Source organism: Camarhynchus parvulus, chromosome 11 (genome assembly GCF_901933205.1).
Source record: "Camarhynchus parvulus chromosome 11, STF_HiC, whole genome shotgun sequence".
Taxonomy (NCBI): domain Eukaryota; kingdom Metazoa; phylum Chordata; class Aves; order Passeriformes; family Thraupidae; genus Camarhynchus; species Camarhynchus parvulus.
Genome location: NC_044581.1, coordinates 20562199 through 20589913, shown reverse-complemented (window position 1 = coordinate 20589913; position 27715 = coordinate 20562199). Strand labels below are relative to the sequence as shown.

The window sequence follows — 27715 nt, the reverse complement described above, 5'->3', positions numbered from 1 at the left end:
GGGGCAGCGGCGGCGGCGCTGCGGTCTGGTCTGTTCTCTGCCACCTGCCCCGGAGCGGCAGCGCGGGCCGGCCATGGGGCCGCCGCCGCGCCGGCCGCCCGCTCCACTCCTGGCTCCCCGGCGGGCGCGGGCACCGCGGCCCGGCGGCGCCGCCGGCGACTCCTGCGGCTCGGCGTAGCGGCTCGGCGGGCGCGGAGCCGCCGCGGTTCCCCCCGCGCTGAAGGGCAGGCGACAGCGACCCGCCATGGAGAAGGCAGCGGCCGCGGAGCTCCGTCAGGGCGCGCTGGCGCCGCTCACTGCCATCTGCCTGGGTGAGTGCGGCCCGGCCGCTCCCTGGCGGCGGGGCACGTTCGGGCACGGCGGGCAGCGGCTCTGGGGACTGCTGGGCCCCCTCCTGCCCTGCGGGAAGTGACTGCGGGGCGCGGGATGGGACGAGGCTGCACCGCACCGAATGGTGCCGGCGGAGCTCCCTCCTGTCACCCGCTTCCGAACGGGCCGAGGGCCGGCGCGGCCCCGGCTCGCTCAGCACCGCTTGGGCTGCCGTGCCCGGCCGTATGGGGCCGCGCAGAGCGCTGCCGGATCCAGCGAAGCCCATCGCCTTGCCCTTGGCTCTGGAAGCGCTGCCATAACCTCGCACAGCCCTGAATAAAAAAAAAAAAGAAAAGTTTAGGAGGCATCAGCGGTTCTTCCGTGGGCTGTGAGCTTGTGCTGAGTGCGGCGCGGGCTCGGTCAGGGACTGCCCGGCCCTTCTCTTGAGTGGCAGCGGGAAGAAACATTTCCTCTCCCTCCGTGTCTCTGCCATATTCTGCTCTCTTCCCTCCCTTCTGCTTGAAGCCGTTGCTTTCCGCTCTGCTTCTCAGCAGGTGTTAATTTATGGCAACGTGATGAAGCGTATTACTGCTTTCCAGTCTGTCAGCCCCTTCAGTCAGGGGATGGTTTTTGTTCGGCAGAAGCGTTGGCGCCTGGCTGTGACAAGAAGGAGCGAAGGACAAGCCCGGCGTGTTTAACAGGGACACGAGAAGTTAGGAGCTGCTAGAGCTCACTGCACTCTGCCAGGGCATCCTGGTGGGGCAGCGCATCAGGAGCAGCTGAGCAGAGCTGTGCTGAGCCCTCCAGACACTCACTTGGTAAACTGTCACAGCTCCTTGATCCACAATGCTCTAACCCACATCTCTTTGCTAATGAAGTGGATTAGAGTTAATTTTTAATAATCCCGAGTGACAGTTACTATTCGTTATGCAAACAATCAGAAGGAGATATCTTGTGGCCAGACTGCTTGTTCTGTAAACCAGACTGCTTGTTTATATAAAAGTGCTTCCTTAACATCAGTGCTTACCTAGAAAAATGTAGGAAGTTGAAGTTTAAAGGTTGCTGTGGTTCTTTCAAATGTATCTAGTTTAATTAATGTAAGTACAGTGTAAAAAGCTAGCTAAACTACAAAACAGTTTGAGCATCCAGGTTGTACAACTCTTCTTTTTTGCAGAGTCTTAACAGGATTTCAGAGATGTGCACAGCATGAGGATAATGTCTGCTGCACTTCTTATTTAAAGTTAGAGAAAGATACATGTTTTCCCTGTATCTCTGAATTTCTTCCTGTTTTTTGGGGGGTGTTTTGGGTTTTTAAAAATTTTATTTAGGTTTTTTTTTTTTTTTTTTTGTGGCCCTGTCAGACCTTTCTTAAACCTGTTACTAGTTGACATAAATAGCATGGTTATTGTTAAAATGACTAATGAGATAATAAAAGGTTATGTAAACTCCAGAGCTGAAGTGAGAACACTTCTTGTGTTTAGGTGTGGGTGATGTCAGGCTGAAAGTTTAGTAGATTTCTGCTTTCTATGACTTCTAGAATTTCACTGTCTGGCTCTTCTTTTCAGCTGGAATGTTTTATTCCTATTCCTTGCACAACTGACAGTAGTGGAAGTTGAGAAACATGAGAGGTGGGAAGCTTGTAAGGTATTTTGCTTCAGTGAACCCATAAGAATTTAATGCTGCTACTTTAACTATTTTTGTGTTTTACTTCCTGCTTGTCTGTCCTTTCCTTTCATCCTTGTTTTTGGTTCTTGCCATTCTCTCCTTGTTTTCCCACGGGCTGTGTGTGGGTGTTTGGTGTCTGTATCAATGCACTGCCACTGACCATTGCTGTGTGACCTCATCTGTAAACTGCTGCTCCAAAGGCTGCAATTGGGTTTGTTTCAACTGTTCTTTTGTGAAGCCATTTTGTTTATCATTCTTGAGAAATTCTGGAGGACATAGAAAGTTACCAAATAAGAAGGAAGCAGTGAAGCTGATGTTTCTCCTTCTGGCTGTGGGGAAAGCCTGGTAGCTGTCATTTGATTGGGAGGTGCCGAGATGTAAATTTCCCTTTTGATCCAAACAGCCGCTTTCCAAGCTGAAAACCTCACCCTGAGAATTATTTAGCAATCCAGATGAATGGCACAGTAAGTTTCCTACATGGAGTTCAAGCCTACTGAACCACTTCTGGGATTTTATTCTGGCTTTCCCATAACTGCTCAACAGTTTAAAAAAAGGGCTTCTAGGAAACTTTCTAATGCTCGAGTGTCTCACCTGCTTTTATTTTGACAGCAGACAAGAAGATCAGTAGGGAATGGCTGTTCTTTCTTATGGGCCTCTGCCAGTTTTGAGAGCTGGGTTTAACAGTGCTCTTGTGGTTTGATTTGATGGTCTTGAATGAGCAAAATGGGTATTGGAAACTGTAAGCTTATTCAGTTGCTTGGGAAACTATCTGGTGTGAGACTTAGATTTTATTTTAAAGAACTATTTTTGCTGACTTCTTGAAGAACGTGCAACTGCAGCCAATAAAAGTTTTTTGCAGAGATAAATGAGTATTTCTCGGGGTTTTTTTTTTTCTTAGATATCTGCCAGGTGTGGTGTGCAAGGCTGCCCATAACTGCATTTGTGGTGGTAAACTGGGGCTCTCTGTTTAACAGTCCCCAGTAATGTAGTTCTGGGTTGGCTAATTCCATTCTATTATGCCCCTTGTCTTTATCCTACTTATTTGCATTTAAAGGGCATAGGGGCCTCTTTTAAGCCATGTGAGGAAACCTCTGCTTCAGAGTTTGTTTCTCTCATGGCTGTTGGGAGTGTTCAGGTAGGAAACTTAAAGAAAGATTTACAATGGTAGTACAGACCCAGACTCTTCCATACATTGTATCTTCAAACCCTGCTTGCAGTTGTGCTGACATTAGTTATGCTGAGTATATTCATGTACTTTCTTTGGAGCAAAACCAAGTATTTTACTTCTCGTGAATATAAATTTGTGACATAATCATGGATTAATTTCATCTCAGTCTTTAGGACTATATTACTATGGTTACAGAAGTAGTGGCACTTTAATACTGGATGAGGAAATGTTGTGTTGCTGTTGTGATCCTGAGTTTGTCACAAATGGATGTGCTGTTGGCCAGAGTTAACAGGGCTGTGTTGTTTCCTGGTACAGGACAGTGTTTTTGCTCCTAGGTACTCTTACTCACCTAACTGATCAAACTAGCACTGTGAAAGAAGAAATAATTACATGACACATTGTTATTGTCACATAACAAATGTTACAGATGTTAGCTAATTATGTAATAAAACCAGTGCTGTTAAGGTCCTTTGAACATCATAATAATGCTTATTAACACAAGTCTGTGGCTCAGGTGTGTTTCTCCTCAAGCTGTAGCATTACATGCACTGCCGTTTAGTTGCCCTCATGGTTTAGTGTGTTCCTAAAAGCTCAGTCCCAAGACTGCTCAGAAGGAGGGGGAGGTCGCTGCCCTTGTCCCTGAGGTCGGGCCCTGAAGTCTGTGATGCTCTCCCCAGGAGCAGTCTTTGTCTCTGTGTTGCAGGGCCTGGGCTCAGCCTGAGGTCTGTAGCAGTCCTCCCAAAAGGAGAAAATCCAAACTGTGGATAGGCAGATATAAGCCATGGAGAGACAGCTGTGGGCACCTGGGCTGCTGCACTGTGGTGACTGAAAAATGTGACTGGGCCTGAACTGGGAAGCTGAGGGATTGTTTTTTATTTCCACCCCTTTAGTACTTTTTGTACCTCTTGTGCTGGTTTAAGTTATACCAGAAGGTTGTTAGGGCAAGGGTCATTGTTTTGGGATGTGTTTAGACAGTGTAGAAGACAATGGGGGCCCACACTGGGCCATAAATAGTGTTAATTGTCAGCTGCTTCCTAAGTGACTGTTGGGAACAGGGACGGTTTCTCTTCCTCTCTTCTCCTATTGTTGATTTTTAAATGATGTTTTAAACTAAATTCTTGCCAAGAGATTACTTGTTAAAAGATTTAGGATTTAACATATGCAAAATAAAGCCGAAGTGAGTTCTCGGGCTGGGATGTTGTAAATTAAGTTTTTGGAAACATTTTAAACCTTTCTATTTTTTTTAAGCATTTGTCATTTTACTGATAGGCTATCTTTGTAGATTACAGATTAGTGCTGAAATGAGAGCAGTCAATGGGACACGCTGTAATTTTTAAGGAATATGTGGGGAAGCTAATAGGGAACTACATGTTAATGCTGACTTCTGGAGCAACAATGACACAGGACAAATTTCCTTTGCCAGTAACTACTCTTTCCAGATCAGTTTAATGGTATACACTGAGAGGAGGCTGTTGAGAAAGTGAAGAGTCTTTGGAACTTAATTTGCAAGTCAGATATATATTGCAAGTACTGCCTCATCCTGTTTTGATTGTATTAGTGGACCTTGTTGAAAACTTCATTGCTTTTGCTTAGTCAAGGCAATCATGTTAGCTTTAGCAGCTGATTTTCAAGGTGACATTTACCTGGGGGGAGCAAACTTTGCTTTATTCAGAGAAGTATTTAAGGATAATAATCGCGTTTTAATGTGATTGTTCTTCTGTGTTCTGCAATTAAAATTAATCCTATGGGAGATAATTTAAAATAGATTGGCAGTTGTTTTCTTTTGGTACTGTTTCAGAGATAGTAAACTTCCACTGTGTATTGACTTGTTTTAGCTACAGTGAAGGATAATAGTTGATTACACGACTTGCCTGTGCAGATAAGCAAAGTTCTTGTTGGGAAACCTGAATGCATTTGTGCTAACACCCAAGCAAACACCTAGGAATGGTTAACTATTGACTGCCACCCTGTACTGCTGGAATTTGTCTGAACATTGTTTTTCTGTCTTTACACAGTGAATCTCTTCCTGACTGGGAAAATAGAAAGTGCTGTTACCTCATTAGGTAAGACATACTTTTCTTACCTCTATTTACTGTTCATTTGAGCTGTTACTGTTTCTTCCCTGTGCAGAGAGGTGTTCTAATGAAAGAGTGACTTTTTAAATTACATTTGTTTAAGACAGACTAGCGATGACATCTTAGGAAGTTTACCACTTTTAAGTCTTCCTGGGCTTTGTCACGGTGTCCCAAAGGGTGAGGGATCATTGTCCCGGTGTCCCCAGGGGTGAGGGATTGCTGTCCCTGTGCCAGCCAAGGCCAGGCATCGCTGTCCTGCTGTTCCCAAGGGCAGGGATCCTTCTCCTGCTGTCCCCAGGGCCAGGGGTCCTTGTCTGGCTGTCCCCAGGGCCAGGGATCCTTATCCCACTGTCCCCAAGGCCAGGGTGGCTGTCCCCGTGCCAGGGCTGTCCCCGTGTGTGCCCGGCAGGGGGACAAGGCCAAGGTGCCGTGCGGAGGCTGCGCTGCTGTTCCGGTCACTCCTGGCCCTGTCCCTGTGTTCTGGTCACTCTGGCCCTGTCCCTGTGTCCTGGTCACTCCTGGCCCTGTCCCTGTCCAGCTCCAAGCACTTTGGCCATTGCCCTGTGTCACACGCTGCTGTCATTGGTGCTGCTGTCATTGGTGATGTCACTGTCACTGATTGTTCTCTCATCTGGTTGCTGTTAAATTGTAAATTGTTCCAGTAACAGTAAATTGATATCTCAACCCCTAATCTGCGTTTGGGCTCTCCCACCTGAGGGCTGGGGGACGGGAGTGGCTGTGGGGTTTATTTTCCAGTTGGGCTTAAACCACAACAGGATTATGGACTGCATCATTGTCAGTGATAGATAAAAATTGTAAGCTTGAGGCTAAGGTTGTAGTCCTGGGTATGTTTAGAGGAAAACTCTGTGTTTGGGAAGTGTGCCTGGGAGCACCAAGTCAGGGAGAGTGGCTCATTCCTGAAGAAGCTAAAACAAGAATATTAAAAATATCTCATGAATGTCAGTGTGGAAATTCAACCAGAATCACAGCACTTAGTGTAATTTCCTTCTCTCTAGCAGTGCTGTGAGTTAGTGACATTATGGGAAAATTGCAGTCAGGGTCCTCTTAGTGATAACAACCTTCCTGTGGCTGTGACACCATCATACATGTAAATGTACTTCATTCCCAGAGAGGCTGCAACTTATATTAAAACTGAAAATGGCAAATAAGGGAGATGGGAGGAAAGGATATTGGAAAACAGAGAAATAATTCTAGGACAACAGATCGAACAATGCTGGACCTTGAGTGTTCCGGTCAAAATTGGGGGTTGAGAGAAAGTTTCAATCAGGAGAAGGTAGTAATTTTATGATTAGGTAACCTGCTTAAATTAAGCCTTAAATTAGAGGAAGTGTGGATAAAGCATGCAGGACGTGTTGTTTGCAAGACAGTATTTGCCATTCTTTCACTGGAAAAAGTACAGAGTGTCATTTATGTCCTCGTATGTTCTGCCTGGATGGTTCTTTAGCTTTTGATGGAGTTTGGCATCTGTTTGGTGTATGATGCATGAGTTTACAGAATGTAAATTAAGTAATTACACAATTGCTTACTTAGACTGGTGATACTGCCCCAGCCTAAAATATGTAGTGCTTCTTCCAGTTGGCTCTGCTGCTTTTTAACACTTTTTTTCACTAGAAATTGAGTTGTAACATCTGGATTTTATTCCTCAAGTATGCTGCAAACCTCAGAGTATTGCAGCCTTCGTGTTTTCTTGTCTTCATACAGTTTTGAGTTACCCTGTCTCCTGATGGTGTAACTGGAGCTTGGGATCAAAATGATCATCAAAGGTCCTTGCCAGAGAGGGATCCATCCCTGTGTAGCTTCTCTTACCTGTGCTCACACAAAGCCAGGTGGGCCTTTGATGGAGCAGCGTGAGCTCAGGTTTTGTCACATCTGAAGGTGGAACCCTTGGACTCTGCCTTCACTGGCTCTGATCAGGGACAGAAAAAGCCAGCTGGAGACTGGGCAAAGCAAAGGGGAGCCGTACATCTTCTTTTTCCACATGCATAAGGGATGTGCATTAAACCATGTGTGCAAGCCCTCCTTGAGGGAGCATTGTGAGAACTTGGGGAGAGTTTCCTGCTGACACTGAGAGAGCTACTTGAGGAAATGTGTATTGCCAAGAATTTGGGTTTGAGAGGAGGTTCCTTGTGGCAAGTGCAAAACATCTTTTATCCTGGAGCAGATGGTTGGGATGTGTTCCTTGTGACTGGTGCAAAGAATGTGAAGCTGCAGGATTTATTTTTGTCTGAGATTGTCTGAAAATGTATTCCAGCACAGCATAGTACCTTCAGTTCTGTCCTTTGGTGAAGCTTAATGTATGTTTTATTACAGTTACTCTTGCAAAAATAAGAGTAATATTATTAATGTAAAGTTTTTGGAAATGTCATTGCACGTATTTGTGGCATACTTAACTGGCAGAGGGAATCTACTGTTTACAGTAGAAGAAATCCATTTGATTGTTACAGAAAGCCTCATTAAGATTTATGCCCTCATTAAGATTTATATCTGCTTGACAGAAACTCTCTGAACTCAAATCTCTTCTGGCATTTGTTTAAAGCTTGGGGTTTCCTTTTTCTTTGCTTGTTTAGTTTTGTTGTTGTTGTTTAGGTTTTTTTTTAACTGTGGAGGATTTATTATTGTCTGTTTTCATAATTTATCTTTTCTTTAAAAGCACCATCTCAGTAAGATTTTTGGTGGGTTGGTTGGACAGTCCAGGAATTGGTATTTTTATGTTTTTTCAGTAATGCTAAATGTGGGAAATTTAAGCAGTTTGGAGTTTTTAGTGAATTGGGATTTCACTTTTCCTCTAGGTTTGTGCAGAAAAGCTGTGGAAAGACACTGAATTGTTGAAAAAGTGTTATCACTGCTATTCTTTTGTGTTGTAACTGATGATAAGGTCTTCAGAATCCAAGACTGTGCCTTTCTATTTAGGAACTTCCCTTTCCTTTAGATGTTTTGGCAATTTGAACAGGCTTTTGTTTGTTTTCCTTAAGGAATCACAGTGTCATGCTGATGCCCTGAGTACTTATTAACACAGTACTTAGGCATGTGTGTGATTTTGCAGACTTCATGGCCGGGAGCTGAGGAGGGAATTGGGACCCTTTTATTAATAATGAAGCCCCAACAGTATAAAATTGTACCCTTGTGTGGTTTTACCATTTTGTTGTCAGCACTGAAGGCTGTGTTTAGTAAAGGTATTTCTTTCAAGATTTATGTGTGTGAAAAAAGAGCTGCTGAAAGCTGTGCTGGGATATTTCACCTTTTCTTCCTTGCAGCAGTCAGAGCACAAGGAGTGGAGGGGCAGGCGGCTGCTTCAGGGAGGAGATCAATTGATGCTTGCAAAACCTGTAGTAATGAGCGTTGGTGAGAAAAAAGGCATCAAAACCAGGAGGCAATCAAGTGAGGTTCGGGTAAACACTACAGTAGTTTTGGGAGGGTGTATGTGTGTGTCCCCAGTTTGCTCCAACAGGTTTAGGGGACTGTGGACATGTTGTTAAAACAGTGTAATTAAGTTTTGGCGATACTGTCTTGGTGTCATTCGTAATGATGGTGTACCCCATAATCATCTGTGCCCAGAAACCCTTCCTGTATCTCGGAGGTTCCTCGGCCGGGAGTGGTGTGGTGTATGTGACTTTGTGTTTCTGTGTGTGGTGTGTGTGTGTCAGCCTTCAGTGCTGTGTGTGGGTTTGTGTGTCTGTGTGTTGTGTGTGTGTTTCTCTGTCTGTGAGCGGTGTGTATGAGTTTCTCTGTCTGTGAGCGGTGTGTGTGAGTTTGTGTGTCTGTGAGCGTGTGTGTGAGTTTGTCTGTGAGCGGTGTGTGTGAGTTTGTGTGAGTGATGTGTCCGAGTTTGCTTTGGCGCGTGTTGTTCAAGAGCTGCCTGAGCAGCCTCTCTGCCCCTCGTGCTTGCGGGCTCGCAGATAAGGGAGATAAGGGAAGCTGCCGGGACGCCGTTTATAGCCCCAGGCTCGATGTCTCCTCCGGCCGTTCGAGAGGAAGCAGCAGCCATCAGCCATTTCCAGCCCTGGTGTCGGTCTGTCCCCTCCCCGCGGTTTCGGGCGCTGGGACACCGGGAGGAAAGGGCGCTCGCTGCCGTTCCAGCCGCTGCCAGCCGAGCGCATCCTGCCCAGCCGCCTGTGACTGCCCCTGCCTCCAGCAGGACAAGTGCCCTCCGTGGGCTGGCAGCCCCTGAATCCACAGAACTTCAGGCAGGGCTCCAGCCGACAGGAGATAAGCCCAGTGAGAGATAGGGGAACGGAGAGGGGCGGTGGAGCAGAGACTGACACCATTTCCCCTTTGTCCTTTGGCCGCATGCTCGAAATCCAGGGCACCACCTTGGGGGCTGTGCCTGGCAATTTTTGTTTGGGGTCTCTTTTTGTTTTGGGGAGTCCACAGGGTTGAGCAGTTTTGTAGTTTTGTGTTTAGTCATTATTTGCTGTTGTTTCTTGTCGTCGTTGTATTATGAACGGGGAGAAGCTGCAACATTGACTCTAAAACTCAGGAGGCACAAAGTGGAACTTTATTAGGAACTTCACATATTTATAGGCAGGATCTTTCAACCAGAACCTGACTGGTTGTCAAAGAACACCCCTTACACAGTTGTTTAGTTAGGAACAACACCTTCTTGTCCATAACCATCACATACAACATTCCACATGTTCACAAACACCTGGTGTACAGACTTGAGATAAGAATTGTTTTAATTCTTTTCTTTGAGTTTCCCATAACTTCCCCAGGACGATGCCTGGGAAAGTTGTCTGTTTCTCTCTCTCTGACTAAACTGTCTCATCCATAGTTTCTGACTGTTGCTATTTTGCTTTTTGGTAAAAAAAAAAGGGAGGGGGGGTTATTTTTTAACTTAATCTACTTACATTCATTAGTTATTTGGACCCCTGAGGGAGATAGCTAGACCCAGAGGCTTCGCCTTTAAATTGTCTTAAACCATAACATATTTATTCAGATTTGTGGTTCATTCAAATCAGGACCCTTTGCAAGAGGTAAGCAATTGTCCTTTTGATTGTGAGTAGGACAAGTCTGAAAAGCTTGGTGTGTGTCAGAGGGGATAAGGCCGTGCTAAAGTGTTGGCAACAATAGCCATTGTCAGAGGAGCTGCCAAAAATGGCATATAGTGTCAGTGCAGCCTTTTCCTCACTATGTCCTTAGATTTGCACAGCTACAGTTCTTCTGGTGAAAGGAAAAATCTGTTTCTTTTGTCACTTGTTTTTTTCTTGCCTCACATTTATATCAGATGTGCAGTGTTAGTAAGAAAAAGCATTTCTCACTGAAGACCTGAACTATGATGTTACAGCAGATCCTCTACATAAGGAAACGATGTTATTCCAAAAGGAAAATATGTAGTGATATTACTTCAAAAAAGCTGGGATACTAAAGTAACTATTGCTCAGAGTCTTTGTAATTACTTCCTAAAACTGAGAAACAAGTCTTTGGGAGAATAATAGCTCCCCTAACTACACTGATGGATGTATGAATGGAAGGGCTCATGCAGAGCCATCAGCCTGTCAGTGGGGCTTCCTCAGAATAGAAACTAAATAAGTTTTGTGTAATTTTAACTCCTTTTTATTGCAAGTACTATGTATAAGGGATATTAATCCAGAACATAATATGGTACAAGGGCAGCAGAAAATATTTGCACAGGTGTTACTGGAAGCCTCTGGATAGTGCTGTCTGCTGTATTTGTTCTTTCACTTTGTGGATTCTGTTTCCTTCCCATTTTGAAGTGTTATTAACCTGGCAGTTAGGAGATGCAGCCTTTCCAGCTCCTTTATGTGTTTGCTAGCTCTCGGTCTTTTGCTACTGTGATATGTTGATGCAGTAACAAGTATGTGGAGGAGCTCAATTATGGACCTAAAGAAACTGAGAACTGCAGTTGAAAAGTCCTGTGGATCTTACATTTCTTTTATGTTTCTGTAACTGCAACTGCAGCTCAGTATTTGCCAGCATCTGGCATGGAGCTGCTCTGGTTTTAGAAATGTGATAACAAAAATCTCGTTCTTGTTTTTGTAACTTCATTACTGCAAAATATTTGTTTGGAAATAGATGTTTTCATGTATTTATGTATTCTGTATGTTTTTGTGGCCTTTGAAACTAGTAGGAATTATATACTTGTATTTCAGTGCAATGCTCTACCTGGAGAGTAAAAATAATAGCATTTTTATGTTTTGCCTCAGGTAAGTTACTCACCTGATGCTTTTTGTATTCCTGTGGCTCTCACTTCAGAAGTGCTTACTGTGAACACACAGAATAGTGCCAGGCCTAGGTTTCCTGGAGGGGATGTGCTGCAGCCCTGCTGCCTGACCTGACTGCAGCCAAGTAGCTTTGCTGGTATCCTTCCTTCCATCCCTCCAGTGCAGCTAAATCTGATCCCAACTGGGAATTGAAAGCGGTGTATTTGTGTGGCTGGATTTCAAGCAATACTGTAAATCTTTCATTTATAATGCAGTGTATTTGGATGTGTATGTGTATGAGGTGACAAGGTATAGGCAACCTTTTTTTCCCTTCCTACATTTTTCAGCTACAAGAATGTAAGCTTCTTTCAAAAATGAAATATTCAGCTGCAGTCCACAGGTCATGCTCTAGATAGTAATGTGTTTTAAAAATAGTTTAAATAATATTTTTGGAGGATGTTCAGAATAGCTATTGCATTGCAGAGAATTTTCCCTGTTGTAGTCTGCTTGGAGTATGTTTTCTTATCAGAACAGCTTTTCAACTTGTCCTCAGAACATTTAATTTTCATTTTTGAATTGCTTAATTACAAATTATAAGTATTTGATATAGCCTGCTGTTTTCCATAGGAAGAACTAAATGTGCTTTGAAAATGCTGAGCTTTATTTGGCCTTGTTTGCTCCTTTCCCTGTCTTGAATTTTTTCCCCATCTATGTGGGTTCAGAAGGAATTTAGAGTACTTTAGTAATGTTCAGTGAAAACATTTAACATTGGACTGCAGTTTACTTTTTTGTGGGAGGCGTGGGGGTGTGGTGGGTGGTGATATTTTTTTAACCCTTACAAACTCTTCACGTGGTTAAGAGAATAAACAGCATGTCCAGGAACATGTCACAACAAAATGAGTTCCTAGTTACTTTACAGTTAATACAGATCATCTTCACTTGCTGGGTGACCTGCCTAGGCTTTGGGAGGTTGGTAAGAAGGATTTCTGTAGTACATCCTTTTGGCAATCCATGCAGTAATATTGATTGTAGCCTCTGGTAGATTCATACAAGATTATTGATTGATCCTGCATTGAAATGCTGGTTATGCTTACCTACACTTGGTGTGGGTGTCTTAATTAAAAAACAGGGCAGGGAAGAGAGCAGTAAGAGGATAAAACTTGACTCACATATGTCTGCAGTCTCCAGGAACTGATGAAAGCCCTTGAAGCTAATATGAATTGTTGATTAGGGAAAGCATTAACAATATTATTTTTCTCCCCTTATTAACAGCTGCTTGCAGTGGAGAGCTGGAACAGCACACAGAGAGACGGGGAGTCATCTACAGCCCTTCCTGGCCATCCAACTATCCTCCAGCCATAAACTGCAGCTGGTACATCCAAGGAGATCATGGAGATATGATAACAATTAGGTATGCTTGGATATTTGTGGAGGTAAAGGATTGCTTTGCTGAAACAAAACAAAATGGGAGTTTACCTGATAGACCAGTGTGAGGCTGTCTTCAGAGGCACTGGCTGATCAAAGAGAGCTGAAATTGGTTACACTGGAACATGGTTCCAGGTTGGGTATCTCTATTTAAAGATGCTTCACTGTGGCTTATTGGTTACACTGGAACATGGTTCCTGGTTGGGCACCTCTCTCTATTTAAAAATGCTTCACTGTGGCTTGTTTCTGTAGGTTACTTCTGACATCTGTGATTACAGAAGTCACTTAATGTATTTATCTTCACAATGCCTGTGTGAGATTTCATATACCCCTGACTTTTGAGGGAATGGGAAACAGCAATGTATTTACTCGCATTATATAGTCCCCTTTCCCTTCATTGCTTATAAATAGGAGTAGGTGAAAGCTAATACAACCTGCAACAGCTTCAGTGGGCCTGTAAAATTCTTAGGAAAAAAATAGCATTTTCACTCATGTCTTGAAATGGTGCTATGCTTAATAGACTGCTGGAGATAATTATTGCTTATTGGTACTTGTTTACCAAAAGACACATGCTTTTCTGCTTAATATTTATTTCCAACAAATCAAATAATAATTAGCATTTGTGGTACAATTTCAGTTCAACTCTAGAGAAATGCTATTCAATAAAGACTAAAATGTACTGCAAAGGATTTGTTAAGAATGTTTAGGGTATAATATGAGCATGCTGTGAATGTGCCTAATTTCTCTGGGCTAGTGGTGGGATCCATCGTGAGCCAATAATTTCTTACTTAAAAATTAAAACCCAGGAAAAGTTTTTTGGGGGGGTTTCAGCACTGTTACATTTGACACCATCTGCTCATTCTTTGCTTAGCTGCTTAAAAGGGCTGCAAAACCTCTTCAAGTGCAGATGCTCAGAAATTGAAAACAAATCTGCCACAGATGGAATTATAGGAAAGCTCCACCATCCATAGTTCAAAATAGGAACTACTCACCAAAAGTCATGAAGTAAATACCTGCCAGCATTTGAAATTCATAAATAGAAACATGCTTTTAAATCCCATTACATTACATTGGATGTGGGGAATTTGTTTCAAAGCAGAAATTGTTGAAAACTGAGAAAGCAGACAAATGAGAGACAGGACTTGACTGGAGAATAATGCTGCTGTTTAGGCTGTGAAAATGTCCCAGAGCTCCAGCTGGGATTAGGACTCTCTTCTGCAAGTGTGAGTGTAACAGAGGCTGGAGAAACAACATATGAGGTGTGGCAACTGGTAATAATGTGTGTACAATTTAGATGTGTGCACAGCAATATGAGTTGCAAGATTTCTGAATGGGTTTGTTTTCTCTCACTGAATGCACAGCCATATCCTGCCCTCCTCTGCACATGCAAACAATAGGAACTAAGTGTTTACATCCCAGGGACTGGTGTTGTGGTGTTGTGTTTGTGACTATAAATGTGCTTGCAATGACTCACTCCAGGGTAGGAAATGCAAAATGTTACAGCATCTGAGGATTCCTTTACAAGGCTGTTGTAAAAGAAGGAGCTGCCTTGCCTAGGCTAGGAGGTTTCAAATGCAAACATGTTTTCTGCTTTCCACTTGGATATGGTTCTTATTCTAACAATGTGTTGGTAAGGGCATAAGAGTAGCTTTTTAAATTTTCCTAGGAAAATCAAACACAGTTCTTGTGCTAACATCTGCGTTTTGAAAGGTTTCAGAAAAGCCCATCTCCTTTGTGTTGTGTTACACAGTATGCACTTCCTTTCATCTTGAATTCTCGTTGACAACAAGACAGCAGTGTTATGTAAGAGATATATAAAATGAGGTACAGCAGGAGTCATTACGGGATAAAACTGCAATTGAAAGTATTTTTTATTTCTAAACTGTTTGCACTTGGTGGTTATTTTTTATAAACCTATTTTCCAGCAGCTTTCAGTAGAACAGTGACCAGATCTACATGTGTGTGTAAGATGCTGGCTTCTGTGGCCATCTCCTTTAGAAGCTATGTCTTAATGTCTGTCTTTCATGTGTTTTCTTCATATCCTCACATTTCCATGCTCATTGTTTTGCTTTATAGTTTAATTTTTATAAATCCTTGAGGGAGCTCTCCCATGAACAGGAAGTATATGTTCCTTGTGCTTATACCACTCTGTATGCATATTTCAGTACTTTCTTTCAGGTGTGTGTGTCTGATGGAATGGTTCTGTTGACACTGTGAACAAGCCTGTAGCCACTGTTTTCCAGGACTGTGTTATGTCTCTTTAAATTCAGGTGATCAATTGCTGGTTATTATTTTGGAAATGACTTGATTTTCCCACCCATTTTCTCTATTTTCGTCCTTCTTTTCACAGAGGATTACATAAAACCATGTAAGATCATATAAACACATCATATGCACTAACTGCCTCTGTACCATCATTTACAGGCTTTATAGGTTTATGTTCCCTCATATCTATGAAAAAAAATGTTTAGCAGTTGCTGTTACTTGATGGTTGTAACTAACCCTGGTGTGGGTGGAGTATAAATTTATTATTTTATTACTGGAATTTAGGAGACTGCAAGTAAAAATATGTTCTCCATGTTCAGAATTCAAGATAAGAGTATTGAAAAGCAATCTACTTAGTGACCCACTCAAGCTGTCTCTTATTAATTGAGGTGAGGGGATCATCTTCATTGGCTTTCACTTCAGTGGCTTTGAAAAAAAGAAATTGTCAGATACCATTTGAGTTTCAATTTCTGCATAACATTGAGGTCTGTTCATGTATTCTTGCTGCTCTGTAATTGTGTGAAGAGTTAAAGGGATTGCTTCACAGTCTGTTTACCAAATTCATAGTGTTTCAGAACTTGACATTAATTGGAGAAAACCTCACAATAGCCATTTACTTACTCAGCCTTTGAAGAAATAGCCCCTGCTAGGCAGTGTCTCTTGTCTAAGGTTATGCAGTTAGCTGCTGCTTGGGAGCTGGGAGTGCAGTGGAGCTTTCCTGACTTCAGGTCCTTGTGCTTCAGTGGTTAAGCAGAAGTTTTTAATGAGCCAATTAAGTCATCAGTTGTTCACAGTCTACACTTTCTGTGAGAAGTTGGCAAATAGAAGTAACTTTTCTTGCTTAATTGGTTGATTGGTTTTATTTTGGGACTGTGCTTTACTGACCTATCCATAATATTTATTCTCCAATTTTAAAATTAGTTGAGAGGGCCAAATTGGACATTTACTTTTTTATTTATTTACTAATTGCTTTCATTCAGATTTTGCATCCCCTGTTTGTCCTTTCCCAGTTACTAAGAAAGCTTTCTTTTTCTTTAATCTGTAGTCCCTCGTGCCTAAATTACTGAAAGGGTTGTGGAGAATTCCCTACATTATTTATAGAAGTACTTTTTTTTCCCTAGCTGCTACTGTTCCTTTCAGTGCAGATGGCAAAAAACTAAGCTCTGCTAAGCATGAGTTTTGCAGGAAGCACATTTTTCCCATATATATATATAGATTATTAATGTGTGTTTATGGTAGTCTGGTTTAATGAAGTATTTTCCAGCAATGTAAAAATAGATAATAGGAAGATACCATGGTAGGTTGTTACTTCATGTGAGTACATAGGCAAAAACTGATGTATATGACTAATACAGTAATTTCCTGTAAACTCCTGGAGGTCTGCTCACTGTTGGAGGTAACTTCTATTTCAGTATCATGCCACTGGAAAAAGAATCAGATGAGGTTACTGATTTCTGCAGAATTCAGTAAAAACAAGACCTAGTGCTGCATTTCTCAGTTCACATTGAGTTGTTCTGATCCTCAAATTCTGAATACTTTCAGTGTTTCATTGGCTATTGTTGTACTTCTCTATAAAAATGTGGAAGAGCAAGACAATAGCATCTTTCAGGAGAAACAAAACCTGCAAATTTTGGTCCAATCATTTTGATCTTGTACGCCAGTCTCCTGCTATATTCCTATATTGTTTTGGTGATCCACAGGTAGCAGTGAGAACAGCCTAAGGCCAGGTCATTTTAAAGGATGTTCTGTGATGGGTGTTGTATTTTGTTTACATTGTAGTTCTGGTGCTGGAAATACCAATGTTTTACTGCTTTTCCTCTCCCTGCCCTGTGAACTAGGGCTGTGTGCTGTGCTTGTGGAGAGTACAGAAAGCCTGGAGGAAAGGCAGGTTCTCCTTCCCTTTGCCACCAGGTGCCAGGATGCCAAGGGAGGGAGCATTGCTCTGTTAGTGAAGCTCTTGGGTGGAGGGGGTGTCTGGAGCAGGGGTTGCAGGGGGTAAGGCTGTAATTGAGGAGTGCAAGGGCTGGAGTTTATTTAACATTGCATGGTAGGATGGACCCCTGGGTCCCTGTTCCACTCCTGCAGAACTGTCAGAGGGCTTTGCTGGGGAGGATTAGGGACTGAGCAGAACTGTCTTTGCTTTTCCTCTCAAATCCTGTGCTTCCCTGCCCAAGATGTTTAAAAATACTGTGGTACTGGCTGGTGCTGGATGAGATACAGGTGATGTTACACATGAGTACTCTCTGTTTCAGTATGGCTCCTGCTTCTTGTTTCAGTCACAAAAATGTAGTTTTTTGATACAAAAGGTCTGAGACTTCCCTCAAATTCAGTAACTACAGATTTGAGTACTTTTCCAAAGACTGTACAGTGGCTGTGTAGTCCTACAAGCAGTACAAGCACAAGTCTTTGTCCTGTATTTCCACTGTATACCAATACTCATTCAATCCTTTTGATAGAAAAATTTGCATTCCAGTTTGACAAAGCTCAGCTGAATAAATAAATGTTTTGTGGGTAGCAGGATTAAGTTATTCTTCAGAGGATATAACAGAGCAGCTCTAGATCTAATTAGAGATGATGAAAGAAGTAAAGCAATAGAGGCTGAGTGCAGTATTCAGGAGTCTTGGCTGAAATAAATCAGTTGGCTACTTAATATCAGAGCAGAATGGCAGAAACCTCAGACACAAAACCTTGTCACAAATGCATTATGAACGAATCCAAATTTTATATACTGACAAGTGCAAACATATGTATTCATATTGTTTTCATATTTCTTTAGAAGGCAGTGTTTTTTGTGGTGAGGGCTTGTTCAAGTATATAATGCTTTGGGTCTTGTAAAATCACCATCAATGGAAATGAGGAAAAATATGCTTCTAGTAGGGGCAATATAACTTAAAAGGGTGCTGAAATAGTGACAATGCCTTAATCAAAGGAAAGTTTGTTGCAAATACATCTGTTGATTAGTTTGCATAAGGGAGAAGAACATAATTGCTTTGACTTTGCTTTGTCTCTTAGCAGAAGAAATTTTATAACTGCTGTGGTATCTATTACACATAAAACTTCACATTAGAACTAGAACATACACAGAGAAATTGTGTTTGAAACTTCTGGGCACTTGGGATTAAGATGTTTGTTTTTGTAAAAGAGTTTGTTCTTGTGAATATTCTGTATTTCCCTTTTTGAGCACCAAGGTATTTTTTCCAGTAGCTTGTGTATCTCTGAGAGGCATGGTGTTCTTAGGGAATCTGTTCAACACAGTATTTCCCTGCAAGTCTATTCTGCCTCATCACCCTTGTACTCTGTGGCTGAAGTTTGGATTTGTCAGTGAAGAAATGTGGGATTCTGCTCTGAATCTGAGATGCACAAGTGACACTCAGGAAAACCAGTTATCCTCTGTATGCCTGGACTTCTGCATTGGAAGCTGGAACTAAAGGTTCTTCCCCTTCCACAACCAAAAAAAGCTGTTTATTAGCAATGTACATTATTAGACTTCCAAGGTGCAAGTAAAAGATATTAATTGTACACAAATGCAGCCTCTTGAGAGGTATTGCTGTTATCTACAAAGGAGTTTGTAAACAAGGTATTTGGGTAGCAGGATTATGTAGCTGACTTTTCTGTACTCTTCCTTGGTGTGAATCTTGAAAGTGTTAAATATTTTTCTTTTTTTTTTTTTTTTCTAGAAAGAAGTGCTTTTTAAAGTAAGTTATAGACAGCTTACTGCATAGGCAAATTGTCCCCTTGGGTTGTGCAGTCTGTGTTGTGTACCCACGCTGTGGCTGAATTATTTACTTGATAGACAAAAGTAGCTCTTTTCAGCAGAGTGAGGAAAATGAGTGGCTGTGGGTCCCACTTGGAGTGCTGGGAGCTGGGTAAGATAGGAGAACAATTTGTTTGCATCTCTAAGGGTCATTATGGTACATCTAAAATAACTATGAAAGTAAAGCACCAAAAGATGTAGTAAATGAACTTGTTTGTAACATACAAAAATACATTTTTCAGTAATCCCCCCTGCCACCTTCCCAGTTTTGAGTTTTTATTTCTTGATTTAGTGACTGTTCCCTTTTCTTAAAAACTTCTGTTCTTTGGCATATGGGTATTTCTAACAGTCAAAAAGTTTTAATGAAAAAATTCCTATGAACAATCCTCCATGTAGACAACAGAAACCCTACATGATATGTGGTGCCAAAAGGAGTTACAGAGAGCAAAACTGCAGTGGTAGCGCAGTAATGCTGGCTCACATCTCACATAACAAACAAACTTTATGTGAGTACGTATAGCTTCCCTGATGCTTTGGAAAATTCCTTTTCATGGTGCAGTGGCTGTTCACTTCTTGGTCATTAAAAACATTTTATGCAGAACACCTGTAACAGAAATACTCTGGTTTATCTTTCAATGGCTGAGTACTTAAATCTTTTTATTTTGGCTGCACAGTCATCTAAAACTTCCTTGCAAAATATGCTGGTTTCAGAAGCTTGATGAGATTGCTTATAGCAAAGAATTAAGTGCTGTGGGAATATTTCCTCACAGCTGGGAAGACACACAGAGGTTGGTGGGAGAAAGAGTTAGAAGAGGAAGGACATTTCTGGGTGGAATGTCCTTGCACATATGTTGTTTGTCGTCTCCTAACTTCCATTTTAACTTATCACATTCAGTGTTCTCTTACTGCTCATGCTTTTGCTGATAACATTTTTTTGAGAGTTATGAAGCCAATGTGTTTGGCAGGACCTAGAGGTGTGGGTAGGCTAAGTCTCCTGCCTAAATGAATTAGCTAGTTTATATACTTGCTGTTCTTTCCCTTTCAGCTTCAAAGGTCATGGTCAGGCAGGCATTGACAGACTTTTGTAAATACACATTGATAAAAGAAAATTCTTTCTGTTATCTTTTTCAAAGAATTTGTCTTTGATTTTGTGAAAAATCATTTAGGGAAAGAGTTCTGTATTTTGCAACAGCTTTTCTGCCTTTCTGAAAATTCCGTCTAGATATTTGCATGGAGTATGCACAACTTCTACCAAGTTAATGTAGTGTAGCTGAGTTACATAAAAAAGGACTAAAATTCATTTCTAAGTGTTCTGAACAGTGTGCCCTTTCCTAATGAGTATGCTTTTCTGTGCAGTCTGCAATCTGCTATTGTCATTGCAGATTGCTGAATAGAAATGCAATCTGTTTCATCACAGAACAAATACCACATATGGTTCCTGAGCCACAGGTAGGGATTATTATCCAGTTGTGTTCAGTGGTCTGCAAACAGTCAGGGCTCCTCTTTGCACCAGATCAGCTGCTATTGAATAATCACTTGGCTTGTGTCAGCAGAAGACACTAGTCTGTGTTCTAGTCTTGTTTGCTCTGCATTTGCACTCCCAGAAAGGGAATATTGTAATCTTTGAAATGAAAGATAATGGTGTTAGGTTTTAGGTTCCATTTCTACCCCTATTCTCTTCTTGGTCTCTCCTTGCCCATCCATGGCTCAGAGTGGATTTGTCTCTCATACTTAACCCTTTAGGATTCTTTGTACTGCTTTCTATTGTTCTTTTTCCAAGACAGTGGTCAACCCTGTCATCCCTAGTTACCCAGCTTTTATGGTTGGAAATGTCTGCTGAAATTAATCTATTTTCTGTATAATGTATTCTGGAATTTTGCTTTTCCTCATATCTGTATTTTAGGAAGCAGTTTTATTTAAGGACTGAGTAAAAGAGGACTCATTCTTTCAGCTTTTGGAGCTACTTTGGTATGATGTTTATGCTTGTGAGATGGGTGCTTTTCCAAATTAGGGGATGTGCTTTGTTTCTGTATACTCAAGGTGGTATACGGAAGGTAGATGTTTCATTATCTTTGAATTGATACCTTTATGTCAGCACTGCTTGATGCAGAAAGTTAGCCATTAGAGTCTGTTCTTTCTCTGTTAGGTTTTGCTCCAGATACATGTCCTCTTTGTAACTTGTGCTTTCTTTTGTTCTGAACAGTTTTAAGAACTTTGATTTGGAAGACTCTCAGAAGTGTGCAGTAGACTGGTTGATGATTGGCCCATCTTCCAAGAGGGAGGAGTACAAAGTGTGTGGATCATCCATACCTCCATCTTTCATCTCTGCAAGGGACCATGTGTGGATCTTTTTTCACTCAGATGCATCAAGCTCAGGACAGGCTCAGGGATTTCGCCTTTCTTATATTAGAGGTAAAATCTTGTGTGTGTTGGCTTCACTTCATACTCTCTGTGGCAAAACTTGCAAGACAGGAGTACTTTTTTTTGACAAGCATTGATGGCTGTAAAGTATTGGTGTGGTAACACTGATATTATTTGCATGTGGCTTTTTAACTGTATTGCTGAAGTGTACTGGCCTGACTAATTAACTTGTGACATGCATGGTATAGATGTTAAAAAGTGATATCAGATAGTTCCAAAAGTTTTGATAGTGGGTTTTTTTTTGATACTGATTTTTTTTTCTTTCACAGGAAAGATAGGTCAGTCTGCGTGCCAGTCAGATGAATTCCACTGTGCAAATGGGAAGTGTATTCCCAGTACCTGGAAGTGTAATTCCATGGATGAGTGTGGTGATAACTCAGATGAGAAGAATTGCACTGTCCCTCCCACAGACCCTCCATCCAGCATCTGTCCCTCAGGAATGTTCCAGTGCAGCACAGGGCACTCCACCAAATGCTTGCTGAACGAGCTGAGGTGTAATTCAGTTAAAGACTGTGGGGATGGTTCTGATGAAGATAATTGTCCTGATCTATCCTGTGGCAAAAGGCTGGGGAATTTTTATGGATCTTTTGCTTCCCCAGACTTATTCCGTGCAGACCACAGCAGGTCAGACCTTCGCTGCACGTGGTATGTGGACACGCAGGACAACCGGCATGTTCTGCTGCAGCTCGATCTGCAGCTGGGCTACAATGATTATGTGAAGGTGTATGATGGCATTGGAGAGAGAGGTGATAAATTAATGCAGACATTCTCACACCACAACAACAGGCACTCTGTGAGTGTGGAGTCATCCAAGGGCCAGCTCACTGTCTCATACCATGCCCGCTCCAAGAGCACCGGCCATGGATTCAATGCAACATATCAGGTGAAAGGCTACTGCCTTCCTTGGGAGCACCCCTGTGGAAGTGATGAGGAATGTTTCACAGATAAGCAGCATTGTGATGGCTGGTGGCATTGTCCCAATGGCAAGGATGAGGAGAACTGTCCGGCTTGCCAGAAGAATGAATACCCATGTGAAGGAAACAGTGGGCTTTGCTACTCAATACTTGACCGCTGTAATAACCAGAAGAACTGTCCAGATGGCTCAGATGAAAAAAACTGCTTTACTTGCCAGCCAGGAAATTTCCATTGTGGGACAAATCTGTGCATCTTTGAGACCTGGCGCTGTGATGGCCAAGAAGACTGCCAGGATGGAAGTGATGAGCGTAACTGCCTGGTGATTGTCCCCAGGAAGGTCATCACAGCTGCTCTCATTGGCAGTCTCGTGTGTGGCTTGCTGCTAGTCATAGCACTGGGTTGTGCATTTAAATTATATTCTCTGAGGACCAGGGAGTACAGGTAAGTGTTTTGCTTTGTTGATGTTTTTATAGCTGTGGTGGTTTTTTCTGTTTTGTTAAAAGGAAAAGAGAGTTGATTCTTAACCAGAGAATTTGCAAAATACTGTGAAATCAAATCCAAGGACCTGATGACAGCTAAATAATAGTCACTGTATTAGGCTTAGAGAAGATTTCTGGGAGTAGTGAGCAGAAATAGCAGCTCTTTTGTGGTCTGTGAGAAGTACATGGTTATTGTGCAGTATGGCAGAATCTGTTTGTGACCTAATCTGCCTTTTCCTTCTCATCCCCTTGCAACAAACCCCTTGCCCCTGCCAAAAACTGAATGCTGAACTGCTACAGTGAAGTCTTCACTGAATCTGAATTGAACAACCCTTCATCCCTCCCCTAATACTCCAGTTCTCAGTTCTGCCTAAAGTGATGTCTTGCTCTGGTGGGGCCCGTTCTCAGTGGGAGTTGTCTATGGTAGAAGCTTTCTTTCCTCTGGTTCTGAGTGCTTCATTTCAGGTGTAGTGTGTGTTTCTTTGCCTCATTTTAGGTGTAGTGTGTGCGTTTCTTTATGAGAGGTAGGGTTCTGCCTTGCAGGAGAGAGTCATAAGGGACTTTCTGGTTCCCATCTCATCACGTGCACCAGCCCTGTGCTGTGCTGCTGACACTGTGTTTTAAACAGTGTGCTTTACATTCTCTCCTGATCAAATCTGCATGATTAAGGACCTGCACAAGAGCTGCTGTGCTAAGGTGGGAACTTCAGTGTCTGTGTTCTGGCAGGACTGGCAAACCTCTCTGCAACTGCAAGCTGCCCTGTTGTGTGATTGTTTCCAGTTCTTAATGCCTTTTCCAAAAATAACCTTTGGGCCATTGCTGAACAAGTTACTGGCTGTTACTGGCACGATAATTACTGGCCAGTTGAAAAAACTTCAGTTGCACAGTGTCCAACCTGAGACTGCACTAGAGAGTTTGCTGGTTTGATTCATTCATGTTTATACCCTGTACTTAGTCCTTCTGTTTATTTTTGCATCCTGATAAGATTTTCCTGGAGTTTAGTGGAAGCTCTGTGGTTTTACTCCTAGTATGAGCCTTTTGGCAGTGCTTTTATGTAGTAGATATTTTTGCCCCTGGCAGAGGAGAACAATGATGAGGAGGACTCCATTTTGTAGAAGGCTAATTAATGACTTTATTATACTATATTATTCTATATTATATTACATTACATCTAAACTGAACCTGCCAAGCGCTCAACTCAACTCCAGCTGCACAGCATCTGTGACTGTCAGCTGACAGTTCTGACACACCTGGACCCAACTGGTCAGTGAATCAAAACACTCACACCAGAATCCAATTATCAATTCCCTTCAGGTAAACAATCTTCCACGATGCATTCCACTTGTGACTAACACAGGAGCAGTAAATGAGAGAAGAATTGTTTTTCCTTTCTCTGAGGTTCAGAGAATGTGAAACCGAGAAATATTCTTGGGAAGAATTGTGCCTTGCTTTTCTCTGTGAAGAGAAACGTGGCAACACTTTTATACATTAGTGTCAGGGAGGCAGGACAAGCTGTTATTGTGTTCCATGTTTTCTGTGTGGTTCTGTTGTGTTCCATGTTTTCTGTGTGGTTCTTTTCCCAGAGCATTTGAGACTCAGATGACGCGGCTGGAGGCAGAGTTTGTGCGGAGGGAAGCTCCACCTTCCTATGGCCAGCTGATTGCACAAGGACTCATCCCCCCCGTTGAAGACTTCCCTGTCTACAATGCATCACAAGTATGCAGACATGTACCAATAAATATTCCAGCAGCCAAACTGCTATAAATTAGATACAATCAATCTGGAACTGTATTTCAGTGGCTAATTATATGGAAGTAATATAAAAATGTGTATGTGTTACATGGAGCTGAAGAGCTACAGTTCTTGCTGTGGGTAGTTTTGAACACATTTATATATTTTTTATATATATATGTTTAATATCTATTTTTATATATATTTTGAACATATTTTGAATGTATTTGTTGGGAAGCAGCAGTGAGATAAGCGCCTTTGCTGTACATCAAGATAGAATGAATAGAGACAGAGAGAAAGGTCACAGAGTAAATAGAAGAAAAAGGCTTTTCAAGCTGAAACTGTAAATACATCTGAGATGACAAGAAAATAATGTCTCCAGCAGGATTTTTGGAAAATTCTTAATTTTCCGAAATGATTGGTTTTCATTTACAGGTAAATTACACTGGCAAGCCACTAAGTCATTCTGTTTCATTGCTAAGTACTCAGAAATCTCCTTTATGGTGTCAGAAGTATCCATCTGAGATACAGTTCCAAATGTGATAAAACATTTGTAGTTTGTTACTCCAGTGGAAAATTAACTTCCTGGGCAGAGAAGCGGAGCTGAAACTCACAAAGGAAACACTGTAAGGAACAGAATTTGTGGCTGCCCTTCCCTGGTAATGTTCAAGGCCGGGTTGGATGGGGCACTGACCAACCTGGTCTAGAGGGAGGTGTTCACAGCAGGCAATTTGGAATGAGATGATCTTTAAGGTCCTTGCAAGCCAAACCATTCTGTGAATCTCTGAGAGTCTTCTTGGTACAGGCAGAGCTGTCTTTGTTATGGAATGCAGGGAGCCCCTGATGCAGGGAATGACTGTCGTCTGACTCCATTGATTCAGCAAGCTGAACAATTGCTTTATTAAACTATATTATATTACATTAACACTATATTATATTAAAGAGATACTATACTACAAAGAATACTAAAGAAAAACCTGTGACTGTCTCAAGACGGCCAGGACACAGCTTCGAGTGTTTGGTTATGGTTAATTAATATAAACAACCATCACCAGAATCCAATTACCAAATCCCTTCAGGTAAACAATCTTCCTAACACATTCCACATGTGCAAAACAACAGGCGCAGCAAGTAGAGATAAGAATTGTTTTCTCTTCTTCTCTCTGAGCTTCTCCAGGAAAAAACTTGGGAGACAGAATGATCTCTCTCTCTGTTGAGAGAATGTGAATGCCACATTTGGTGTTCTCCAATAGTTTGTTAGATAATACGCATTTAAGAAGGAAGCACAGGGATGGAGTCTGAGTGTTGTGGCGAAGTGGAGATATTCATGGGGGGAGGAGGGTGTAGCAATCTCTGGAGTGTGTGTGAAATGCTGGTTTCTCCCTGTGTGTTGCAGGCCTCTGTGCTGCAGAACATCCGCACGGCCATGCGCAGGCAGATGCGGCGCCATTCGTCGCGGCGCAGCCTCGTCCCGGCGGCGCCTGGGCAGGCTCTGGAGCAGGCTCTTCCACAGACCTCGGGTGAGAGGACAGATCCCCCTGCTGACACCTGCCCGCACCTCCCAGACCACCCTGGGGGATGGCATCATCAGCAGTGCTGGTGGGACTGCTCGGAGCCCTCCCCCTTCCCCAGCAGGACCCAGCTCAGAGGCCAATGGCCAGGCCAGGGGCCCACAAGAAGCTGGATGTAGCAGCCTGCAGCCAGAGACTGAAATTACAGAGCCATCGCCTTCCAACACCTTCCAGCCAAATACATGCACAGCAGCACATGCAGAGCCTGAGGCTGGACACACCAATAAATCTTTAAGTGCTGACTCTGACAGAGAGCTTAAGCAGTGCAGTAAAGCAGATACAGGAAAGGCTTTCAGAGATCCTTTATCTGAAAGTGTTACAGAAACGATCCATGGAGGGTCAGTATCCAGGAGGACTGTCCCAGAGGACAGTAGTTTAAGTGGAAGTCATCCACTGAGTGAAGATCCATGTAGATTACCCTTAAAAAAGTGGGAGTCTGGTTATCCAGACAGCCCTATGAATGTTCATATCCAAGTGAATGGACAAAACCAATGTTGCCCTAACTCAAACCCGGAGGAGCCTTTGGGTGTTCATGCAGCTTGTTGCCATTCTGTGGAAGTGCCAATGTTACAGTCATCTACTTCCCTCTCTGAAAACAATACCAGTGATGATGAATCTTTACTTGTTTGCTAATAAAAATTTTTGTTTTGTCCATGTAAATTTTGTAGCTTCATTGTTTTTGTGGCAGTGCACTTCAATGGTAGGTGGTATGTCTGTGCTCCCAGTTTGCTCACTAAAAATGAGTGTGCTTTAATGCCACAGAGAGTGTAGTACAGGGCTAAATGGGACGTGTTTATGTCACTGTTGCTATTCCTGAAACTGCAGTGGGGCAGAACTAGGCCAGTATGTGATGTTAGGGGCTGGGAGAACAGCAATGTGTCACTGCAGTTTGGAGGCATCTCTGTTCTCTGGTATTTCTTTTGTACTTTTACTCTGCATTCAGTGTTTCTTTGCTTTTCAGTGGTCTTACTGAACTAGAGAACTCTGTTGGAACTTGGCGCAAACACCAGTCATTGGAACTCTGAGTACTAAGCTACAAATAACATTGTCTTTTTAGGCATAATAATTTAATTAAAATTTAATAATTTTGATTAAACACGCTTAGGAGGAATTAAAATCCATTATAGCTTCCTCTTTTATAGAAACTGCTCACTTCTTTTGCTCCCTTCAGGAATGTTTTGATGGCCATATGTACCTTAAAGCATCCACTTAATCCAGATTTTCTGCGTGGAATACCCCGAATGAAACCAGGTATCTTAGCTACTAAAGCTTTGTAAGGAGAGTGTAGCAGTGTTGAGTGTGAGTGGAGTGCATTGAATCCTAGTTGTAGCAATATTTCTTTCTTGCATTGTCATGTGTTGCATTTTCTTCATGATGATGTTGGGAGTGTTGCAGAATTGTTTCCTCCCTCTCTACCCTTTGTCCTCTCCTCCCTTGTGTTTCCAGGGACTCTCTGCTGGTACCACTTTGAGAGTGCCTGAAGGACACTGGGGCTTTACAGCTCCTTGGGACTGCACTGGGGAGTGCTGAGCACTTGGTCAGGATCAGACTTCTGGTTTATTTTGAAATAAAATGTGTCTCACAAGTTTGCTTGTAAATCTGCTACCTAAGTGCAGATGTATAAGCCAGTGGTTTTATTTATCTTTTCTTTTTAGAGAATGTTATTTTGCTTTTTTTATTTTTGGTTTTTTTCTTTGAAGAACTGAAATACATCAGTGCCATTTTTAAAGCTGACGCTGTGTAGATTGTACAACT

At 42.3% G+C, this 27715-nt stretch overlaps 1 protein-coding gene across 1 annotated transcript; it reads left to right on the top strand.

The window, feature by feature from the left end:
• Window positions 1-189: 189 nt before the first annotated feature.
• LRP3 (LDL receptor related protein 3) lies at window positions 190-26620 on the top strand. The gene is given in 8 exon segments (XM_030955909.1): window positions 190-311; window positions 5158-5205; window positions 12672-12810; window positions 21047-21255; window positions 21534-22620; window positions 24242-24374; window positions 25786-25854; window positions 25856-26620. Coding segments are annotated over 8 exon segments (2490 nt in total). The 5' UTR covers window positions 190-244; the 3' UTR covers window positions 26594-26620.
• Window positions 26621-27715: the final 1095 nt, after the last annotated feature.